Here is an 11,209-nt window from a genome sequence, read left to right on the forward strand (position 1 = left end):
AAACAGCGTACTATCCTAACATTCAGCCGTTTTCCTTGTCCTTTTTCAAGTCAACTCCTAACAACCACTTGACTCAACCACCTCCTCCTCCTGTTCCTTGTGGTTTCTTTTCCTGTTTTCCAGCTGGATTCTTTGCTTTCACTTGAGCTTCTTTGTTTTTTCCCCCCTTCCCTTTTCGGAAGATTGGTTGCATCGAGGCCCAAGTGATATGTACTATCGTTTTATCCTTATGAATTAAATAAATTAGGCTCTTTTTACCCAAACAAAAAAAACTTCCTCCTCCTCATCATCATCTTCATCATACTACTACTACTATTTTTGTTATGTAAATAATCGTAAAAATGAATAAATTTTCAAGGTTTTAGAACGATTTGAGCTACTGAGCACCATGAAGATGTTTTATTCATTTCACATACCGTTTTTATTATATTAATGAATAAATTGATGGCAAAATTTTAGATAATAATAATTTTAAATATATTTTTAAATAATATTATACTAACAGTATGAAAACGAAAAATTATATTTTAAAAATATTCAGCATTTGATACTACTCCGATCCTAAATATAAGATTCATTTTATAGTATAATTTATACTATAAAATAAATCTTATATTTAGAATTAGAGGAGTGTTATTTTTATACAACGTATGTTGATGATGCCTCTGTCGTTAAAGTACTCAATTAAATTAGGTTCTAATTAATTCGTAGTTTAGGATCGACCTAAGTCATTACTTCTAAGGAGCAAATTATTGGTTTCTTTAGGTAAAAATTTAGATGATGAAAAATGTAATAAAATAGACCTAAACTAAAATGTAAAATTCTAATTCTAAATGAAAGATACAAATGTCCTAAAATCTATATGAAAATTAAATTAAACCAAATGAATGCAATGCAATTTTTTTGGGGGGTTTTTTAGAAGGAAAATAAAATTAATGAATAAAGAAAATTAATCAAAAAGCAAAGAGAATTAGCAAGTAAAATTTCAGAAATTTCTCTTCAGGTACGGTAGAGGGGATAACTTAGGAGTCGTATGAATTTAACCTTCATAACCTTAATTAGTTAATTAAACCAAAGGGAGGTGATAAGAGAGTGGAATTAATAAACTTAGTTACCTACTTGAAATAAAGGGAACCCTCAACTTCAAAAACCCTTAAACTATTAGAGAACTTATAACAGTGTAAGGTTGGTTAATTAAGCTTATTAAAACCAATGAAAATAATTCAAATTAATTTTGAAAATTATGTTTGAAATTATCTCATTAAACAATCAGATAATTAACCAACTTAATTGAACAATTAAGAGGCAGAAGAACCCAAATTTTACAATTCAAACCACATTGATAATTAAACTCATAATGAAAACTCAATTATAAATTCAATTAACAATGCAAAGGTTCTAAACATAAATTCCGATAAGTGTCTCAATACAAACAAAATCCAAATATCAATCCAATCCAAGGATAAAAAAAATAACAATCTAAAACTAAATTGTCTCACAAAAATACAACTCAGAATTATTTAAAACTAAATAATCTCAAGTCCTTGAATTAAACAGATAAATAGAACATCATTCCCTTAGGGTCTTCAAGTGCTAGCCCAAGGTTCAAGTCTCCTCTATGCTCCTCCCAAGTTGCCTTCCTATAAGCTTAACCTTTCATCAAATTGTCTCCTCTTCCAAGATTGTTAGATGCTATAGCCATGAATTGATTGAAGGTGATGTTGAGGAGTTGTGCGTGTAGTGAGAAAAAAATGAATGGATGATGATGAGAGGTGATGATAATTGTTGGGTGGATATGGAATGAAAAAAAAAACCAAAAGGGAAAGGGCGTGAGGCTAGAGGAGTAGCGGTGAAAGGGGAAGATTTGACGTCGGGTTGATGATGGTGTGAATGGAGATGGAAAGAGAGTGATATTTAGGCGTGCCTCCATCCTCCAAAAATAAGGAAAATAGTATAATGGGGGGAAAGAAAATTTTTGTGGATCCAAAGCTCAAGCCTATTAGTAATTAATTGACCCACTTGATATTAGCCATTGGATTGTGCTTAGATTCCAAGAAACAATCTTGCGCAATTGGATTTCCTATGTGCCCCTTTCTTGACCTACAAGAATTTAAGTGTATCCATTAATGTAGATTATATCTAAATATAATAAAAAATTAAATATTAAGTATGCACAAAAATTAGGCAAGAGATTGCAAAACTTTCTAAAAGTAATCCTTCTAAAAATATGAGACTTGTTTCAAAAGAAATAGAAAAAATTAATTCTAAGTCAAAAATAGGAAATCACAAAATATTTATATTTTTAATCCAAAATCTCAATTTTTATGCAAAATCTAAAAACCAACCAATTAATCCAATGATGTATAAAAATCTAATTAAGCTTAAAATTATCATTTAAATTCTAATTTAATGTGGGATAAAATTTATAAAAATTAGACTTTATCATATGTCGAATTCAAGCTTCATTGAAATCAGTGTCAGAATATATTTACATAATTATGCGTAATGATATTAAATAATACTTGTAATTAGTTTGGTTAACATAAAATTCTTTATAAACAGAGTCTGCACATATAAGAATTGACGTATATTTGATGAGCCTGCAGCAAATCCTGCAAGGTTTAGGTCTAATAGAAGGAACTATTCGATGCATGTTTCCAAAACAACAACGGCTATCTCTGTTTTCAATGCACCAGAAAGCAACTGGAAGCAAAATTACTGGATTTGTCTATTAATTGTTGTTAATCTCAATAATTGACCTTTGTTTTGCCGTCCGGAATTCACTAGTTTCTCTGTTTCTGTAAACCAAAATGACAATGAAACGAGTGGCAAGAAAAGAAAGCAAAAGCTTTAAAAAGAAAATGAATATCTGTGCATTCTCCTGAAAAAATTTCAGAGCATGAGTAGCATATTTAAGTCTTGTCTCCATTATATGACCTCAGATCCTACCTTCTTCACGTGTTAGGTGATTAAAATCGTTGGCTTTTAATTGAAAAAGAGAAAAATAGATTGACCGACGTGTAGTTGAAGGGAACGGCCAGAAACAGAGCAGCGGATGAACAGAGGATAGATAAGAAGAAAAAATGAGAAAGAACGACACGTGTCTTTCAGCTGTTGAGATCTATCGCCTATAATTTCTTCCTCGTACTCATTCTGTTCTGCAGAAAGTGACAGATTCATCAGAGGTGAACAATGGCGGAACAAGAGGTAGTGTTATTGGACGAGTGGCTGAGCATGTTGGGGTCGAGAGCCAAAATAGCGTTGGCTGAGAAGGGAATCAAATACGAGTCAAGGGAAGAAGATCTGAGCAACAAGAGCCCTATGCTTCTGCAAATGAACCCACTTCACAAGAAGATCCCAGTTCTTATTCACAAAGGCAAACCCATTGGTGAAGTAAGGATATGGGCAGGGAAGAGAGAAGAACACGAAGAGGCAAAGAAGGAGATAATGGAGTGCTTGAAGCGATTGGAAGAGACGCTTGGAGACAAAACTTTCTTTGGAGGTGAAACCTTTGGGTTTGTCAATTCCACACTTTTTAGTGAACTACTATAAAATATTGTATCACACGCAATATGGTATATTATGGTATCATTAGAAAAAACATATGTACACTTCTGTGCAGAAAAACCATGCATGATGCCTCCAAACGACGAGAAGAGTTATTATGGTGTTGTTGATGGTGATATAAATAACGACGAGAAGGCCATGTGAAACTCGTATTCAGACACCAGCAAAGTAACAAGCCTCTGCCTCAACTGCAAGCTGGCATTCTTAAGATCCCACCTTCCCATTACAGAAACCAGAAGTATTGTTTTTATATCATATTTCATTTAATAATTTTTTTTATTAATATAGCCTCCCAAAAAAAAGTTCTACAAATACTTTATAAAACGGATCTGAATGTGTAATTATAAATTCCTGTATTTGATATCACTTCTTCCCAATGACTCATGATAAAACTATAACTACTTTTTTGCGTTAACAGTAAACATCTGTGATTTTATATCATCTGATTTTTATAAATAACTATTAAGAGTGATGTTATTTAATCGTTATTTAATCTCCTATCTATCGTTTTTTTTTTGAACTGATATTGAGAATGTGGATTATGTTTAGATTTCATTTATTAAAATCACTTATAAATATATAATCACCCTATAAATAATAGCATATTTATTCTAAGAACAAATTGCACTGAGATTCCATAAAAGACAAGATATTGCAAAAATATCCCTAAGAATTTAATAATTGCTTTAGAGTTTTAAAGGGACTTGACTACAATGGTGAAAAAGGTCAAAAGACCTTGTTGCCCCTAATACCAAAAAAGCGTTAAAAAGAAAGAACTTTCAATCTAGGTTGTGATAGTTATAGGTCGTAATAGTTGTCAATATTATTGATTTCTTTATCGATTTATCTGCTGATATAAGTTTAAAAAAATATGATTTCAAATTATATAATAACAAATAATATTAATATATCTTGTGAAATAATACTTTTTGATGATAATGTGGTGTAATATTATTATTAAAAGTCAATTATCACTTATAATTAGAGCTGAAAAAAAGGGCCGACCCTGTCGGGCTAGCCCGTTTAGGCCCAAAAATTACAAGGGCCGTGTTTGAAATTTTTTTCTCTCATATGAAAAACAAGCCCTACAAGGCAACCCCCGTAGGGTTGAGGGTGTAAACGGGCTGGCCTGTTTAGGTCTTTTTATAATTTTTTAATTTTTTTTGTAATTTTTATATTACTAATTTTTTACATTGTTAATGATATTTCAAATATTTAGTTATTATTATCATTTTAAAATAAAATTTCACAGAATGTTTGCTTTATTTAGTTTTAGACAATAATTTGTCTAATTAAATTTTTAAAAAATGGGTCAATTTAGACTTTAATAATGGTTTGAGTTATGTTATATGCGTTGATTTTTTAAACTATATATATTTGATGAGAGTGTTTTTAAACTTATATAACTTGTGATTTATAATTTGAATGAGAAATTTATTAGTTTCAATAACAATGTTTCTCAAACTAAAGTAAAATAATAGCTAGATTGTAAAATTTAAAAGTGAAATTCTTATAAAGAAAAAAAACTTGATATTTTTCTTACGAAACAAAAGTATACTTATAAAAAAGAGTAATTAATTATAGTGATGATGAAGTTTCAAAAGATTAATAATAGTGTTTGTTTATTACGCATTTATACTATAGATGAAACTTTTGGATGTTTTTTTCTTGTTAATGAATGTTTTAGATGTTCTTGGATGTTGATAGATATTTATATATAATGATATTTTGTATTTGTAACTTAATTTTATTCATATTTATACCTTTTATTAATAATTTTATTGGTTTATTTTCATTTTGTTGATAAAAAATGTGAGAAATATGAAAAATATTTTTTTTAATTCAATAAGCTGAAAGCCCGCGGGTCGGCCCTAAGCCCATTAGCTTAAGAGTTGGACCTAGTAAATTGAGATATTTTTAAAATTTCAGTCCTGTAGGCCCAGTCCTCTTAAGCCCGTCAGCCTTGCAGGGCCGATCCGTTTTCCCACCTCTACTTATAATGTGAAGAGTTAATTAACGCAAATTGATTTCATAATTTTATATGAGTGACAATTGACTTTTAATAATAATATTGTATATATTATTATAAAAAAAAGTATATGTCATTTGCAAATAGGTTTTATTTTGGGTCAGAACGTATAGACCACAAAATAGACCCCTTCCAAATTCGGATGTTTGCACAACCAAAAAAGAAGGATATGACTTTAATAAGGTTCAAACAACAAAAATATGGAAATAATAATAAGTTAGCAAGAGGTCACTCCCTACAAATGTAGCGGGAATTCTTATAATATCGAGCATGTTTTAATAAAAAAGGTATTAAATAAATATAATTAGTGTTATTTATATATATGATATAAAATTTGAAACCAAAAAAAATTGCAAAGAGGAAAAGTGAACATAAATATCCAGATAAGATATAAAAATTATAACAACTATGAAATCAAATTTATTACGATACAGTGTAGTTTATAATTTATCAAACTTCTTTTGTAAGATTTTGTGTGCGTTAAGGTAGTAAAACTGATGGATATAATTAATGTGAATTAAAATTTAATAAATAAAAATCCAAAATGTGTTTGCTTCCCTTTGAAGGATGTTGTTGAATGAGAACCCAGTGACTCACTGTCTCAAGAGTACAAGCAGGAAGAAATTTCCTATTCTAGTGGCGAGCGCTATCTAGTGAATTTTCGTCATTTCATGAAGCGCACAATTTTATTGATATATTAATGTCACAACAGATAGTGATCTCGTCCACTCATTCTTCTGTATCTATTGGAATCACTGGCCATATTTGGAAGAGTGATGAAAATCTCCTATAAATATGCTTTACGTAAATCGAGATAAAATTTTTCTTACATACTTGTCTCGTATTCCATAAATTACTGTTGAAAAACAGCTTAGAAGCTACTTATAAGCTGTTCCAGATGAGGCCACTATCAAGTAATTAGATGATGATTCTGAAATACTCCTTTATTTTTAATATTTATAAGTAATTTTTTCTATATGTTTAGCTGGAAAAAAACTTAAATCTTGTTAATTCTGTTTTGAAATTAATAATTTTTTAAATTTATTTTTATTTGATATATAAATTTTTTAAGAAAATAACGATCTGTGGGATAATATTACATTCATGCTAATATTAAATGATATGAGTTAAAAATAGAACTGAATAAAATCTTTTTCGTATTTTATAAATAGAATCAGAGGGTCATGCAAATAACTTTTGGAGTTATTCCTCTCAATTCCATTAGGACAGACACCCATTATGTGCGTGGGGAAGAGTGCATTGTTTGGTCAAAAGTTTATTTGGACTATAAACGTGCACTCATCTTTTAATTAGCTAATAATTAATAATCTGTAATTACTTTTATTGCCGTGGTCATCCCGTTCTGGTCGCGGGGCCACGGATTTGGAATTAATACACAAGATTCCCCAGCGACAAACAAAAGTCATTATTCAAACAATATAAATATAATTAATTCAGTCAAATTATTCCGACATATAATTAATTTCCGCACGTTGCCGACCTAAATCATTAACTGATGGAGCCGGCGAACATTCTCAGCAATTTCTTAATAGAACCATATGATCCAGCGTTTTTTAAACGCGTCATGGTAGCTTTTGTAATTGGAATATAATGGAAAAATCCCGATAGGTTTAGTAATTAAACTTCCTCCTATCTATTCTTGTTAATAATAATTATTAAATTTAAAATATATTTAAATAATAACTAACACTCATAAGAATTATATTAAATTATATTTTTTCTATTTACCTTTGTTGCTTTTTGGTAATTATATAGTCATAATTGATTTTAATAAATAAAATTCAAATATAATCAACGTTTTCAAAATCTAGGAAAAAGCATTCAAACAGTCATCACGGTTAACCGGCATGACTTTTAATCATTGTGACTTATAAAAGTTATGATAATCTAAAATTATAATTGTTCACTGTTAAATCCAACTAGACACTATATTTTACAAACATATTTTTTGGCCAGAAAATTTACAAGATATGAGTAATGATAACAAAAATACACAGCGTCCATGACGTGCTATACTGTTGTCATTGCATTATTTTTACATTGCAAACTACGAAAATGGCAATTCAAACTTCAGTGTTCAGCCGAACCTTTCATTTACTAATTGCTGTCGGGGAAAAGATTCTTTTTGCCTTGCCAATATGTTCTCTTTCTTTTCTTTTAACCCTAAATATATTAGAGGCTGATCGTTCAAATGGATTTATTAGTTAATAATCTTAAATAATTACTACTCGTAGGTCCAGATCTGATCGGTTCTCCCCATCGGCTGACCATAAACATAAACTTTGAAATAATTTACTGCTTGTTCAGATAAATCTGTTTTTTCCCCTCAAAAGCAATTTTAAATAAAAAATTGTATGTTCACAAAAGCAGATCCACCATTAAGTGATATGCATGCATGCTTCACACTGGGGATTGGAATACTGCATGCGTGTAGGACGTGTATAAGTCAAGGTCTTCGGTTAGCATGGTGCACGGCGTGTGTGCGTGTGTGTGAAAAATAACACCAAAACTATGCATCGGTCATGTGCTTGATGTTGACAAGAAGTAGCAACCAATTCTCAGAAACTCAGACTCTGGTGAACCATAATCCAAGTTAATTAGGGTGTTATTGCCAATTAATCTCGATCCTTATTACGAATTTATGGTACTGCAATTTACAAAATATTAGAAGCAATAAAACATTACAAATTTAAAGACTCCATACACTACAAAAAAAAAAAAGAAGCGACGACTTTTGATGACGACAAAAAAAATCGCTGCTAAAACTAAGACTTTCAGTGGCGACAAAAATGTCGCCGCTGAAAGTATAACTTTGAGCAAAAGGTGATATAATCCATGGATTCACTTTCAGCAGCGACATTCTACGGTAACAACTTTTTAGTCGCGACAAATCGTCACCGAAAATTTTCAGCGGTGACTTTTTGTCGCCGCTTAAAGTTAATTTTTTTGTAGTGATAGTTATATATGTAACTAGTTGGGTGCAAATATATTGGAAATCTTAGCATGACTAATCAATCACAATTTATAATAAATGAAAGTACATTGTACCCCAAAAAAAAAAACAAAGAAGTATGTACAAATGATAATTTTCGTTTTCCGATTGTATTTATTAATTTATTAAATTATTCATAATTGTAAACATGGGTATTATTGTATTCAAGTTATTGAAACAAAGTAATATAATTTTAAAACATTAAATTAATCCCAAACAATTATAATTAAAATTTCAAAGTTATCTCTTTATCCGAAGGTCAATTTGTTTTTTTAGCATACAGCGTCTATGACGTGTTATATACACACACACTGACGAACTTTCTATTTATTTGCTGCCTGCATGGAAAAACATTTTTTAACACCTTGTCAAAATGATTCTTTTTTAATTTTTGGCAAGTCGCTTTATGCTTTTGTATATAATTCCGTTATATCTATTAAAGTAAGCATAATTAGATTATTTCGATTGTGCTTGTGTGTTTGTGAGAGTAATAATTTAAAAATAAATTCAATATACATTTTATTAGATTTAATATTTATTTAAAAATGACATAGAAAGTAAGAACAAAGTATTTTATAAGCAAAGAGATCCCATTTTCGGAATTCGCCTGAAAAATGATAAAAAATGAAATAAAATTTGAAGGGTGTGATCGATTTGAGCTATGTGCTGACTGCTGAGCATCATGAATATATTTTATTCATTTCATATGCGTTTTTTGTTAAATTATTGAAAGATAAAAAAAAATAATTTGTTGTTCAATGTATTTTTACAACAGTAATTTACTCTTTGAAATTATTTCTCATAGTCCCACTAATGCGGACGCCCATAAGTGCCTGGTGCGTAGGGCGTAGCGAAGGATGCATTGTTTAGTCAAAAGTTCACTAATTATTCTAAGGAGAATTATAATTAAGTCTCACTAAAAAGAAATAATTATCAAAAAGTTCTAATAATAACTTTAACAGTTTATAATAATAAGTCTTATAATAAGAATGACAACTTCTAGTATTTATTTTTTAATTATTTTTTTTATTTAGGATTTCATTGTAATTGTCCCATTATTTTATGAAGAGTACTCTGCCGGGTCATCCCGCGCTATTGCGCGCATGGCATGAGGCTACGGATTTGGAGTTAAACCTGGAGACTCCAAGCAACCAACAAGAGTTGAAGTCTTCCACTCCGTCAGATTTTACAAATATACTTTCGAAGTCATAAAATAGTGCTCAATGTAAGATTTTCATTGAGTAAATTTTGATTTTAAATACGACATTTATTTATCATATTTATTAATTTTTTAAAATCATCCTTATATTAATAATAATCAAGCAGTAAAGGTGAGAGGATACTAAAGAAGATAATTATGGTACTCCTCCGGTCCTAATTATAAGACCCAATTGACTTATTTGAGGAGATTAAGGAAGTAAGTTAAGTTGGTTATTTATAATAAATAAGTGTTGTCATTCCTAAAATATCCTTGCTAATTAAGTATATTGGCTAAAACTATCATTATTAGAAGGATTATCTTGGAAAAAAATGCATAAATATAAGAGACAAAATGGATTGGGTCTTATAATTAGGACCAAATAAAAAGTCAAATTGGGTCTTATAATAAGGACCGGAGGAGTATTTGAGAAAAAAGATGTCATATTTCTTATAATTAACTAACTTACCTAATTTTTTTTAATTTAATTAAATCAGTTAAATAACTCTTACATTAATGATAGGAAAAGTATCATTTATATCCCTTCTGTTTATGAATTCAAGTCAAATACTCATAATATATCAATTAATAAAATAATACTCCTCCGGTCCCAAATATAAAACTCATTTTGTAATGTATGTAGTGTAAATTACATTACAAAATGCGTCTTATATTTAGGATAGGAGGGAGTATTATTTTTTTATGGCTTACTGATCCGGTATTTGGTATAAGGAAAATTTTATGTTCTTTTACAAACAGCATAAATTCAGTCAAATTAATTAACCATATAATTAATTTCCGCATATTATCTACCCAAAACCATTTATTAACAGAGCATGCATACTTTGGCTTATATGGAAGATCAGTGGGAATGACTTCTAAAATCAAAACATCAGGAATTCTGTAAAAATTGTTTGTGATGCGTCGTTTGTGCATGAAACTAAGGAGGCTACCACGTAATATTAATTAGTTATTATTATTACTACATATTCATTTTTTGGAGCTTCTGCCAGAATAAAATCTTTCTCCGTCCTCTTGCTTTGCTTGCTGTCCCTGTTTTTGATAGATAGTTGAGAGTGCAGCCGTCATAAAAATTTGGTCATAGAGGTTTGTACTACTTGTAGTTCTACTCATGATTCGTCATAGTCTAATATAATTTCTGAATATAGATACTATGATAACAAAATTCATCACAAAGTAAAATTCATACCGATGAAGTTTACAATCAAATTACAGCCCCATTACATAATTCCAAAGCTAAAAGAACTAATAAAAAAGGATCATCACATACAAGTCTGAATGCTATCCTTACCCATTACTACCTTAATCCCAAATAACAAATAATCTCTTATAGTCAATACTCTTTTAATGAGTTTTCTTAAGCTTAACCCAACACTTTTTT

At 29.8% G+C, this 11,209-nt stretch overlaps 1 protein-coding gene across 1 annotated transcript; it reads left to right on the forward strand.

The window, feature by feature from the left end:
* The first annotated feature begins 3,011 nt into the window (after positions 1-3,011).
* On the forward strand, positions 3,012-3,552 carry LOC114747029 (probable glutathione S-transferase). The gene has a single exon (XM_028935317.1). The coding sequence runs from the start codon at positions 3,193-3,195 to the stop codon at positions 3,550-3,552; it is 360 nt and encodes a 119-aa protein (XP_028791150.1). The 5' UTR covers positions 3,012-3,192.
* Positions 3,553-11,209: the final 7,657 nt, after the last annotated feature.

Source organism: Neltuma alba, unplaced genomic scaffold (assembly GCF_004799145.2).
Source record: "Neltuma alba isolate B1F8T4 unplaced genomic scaffold, ASM479914v2 tig00005191_pilon, whole genome shotgun sequence".
NCBI lineage: Eukaryota > Viridiplantae > Streptophyta > Magnoliopsida > Fabales > Fabaceae > Neltuma > Neltuma alba.

Excerpts from the sequence above, each read along its gene's own strand:
- LOC114747029 (XM_028935317.1), top strand. The coding sequence starts at position 3,193 with ATGGCGGAACAAGAGGTAGTGTTATTGGACGAGTGGCTGAGCATGTTG.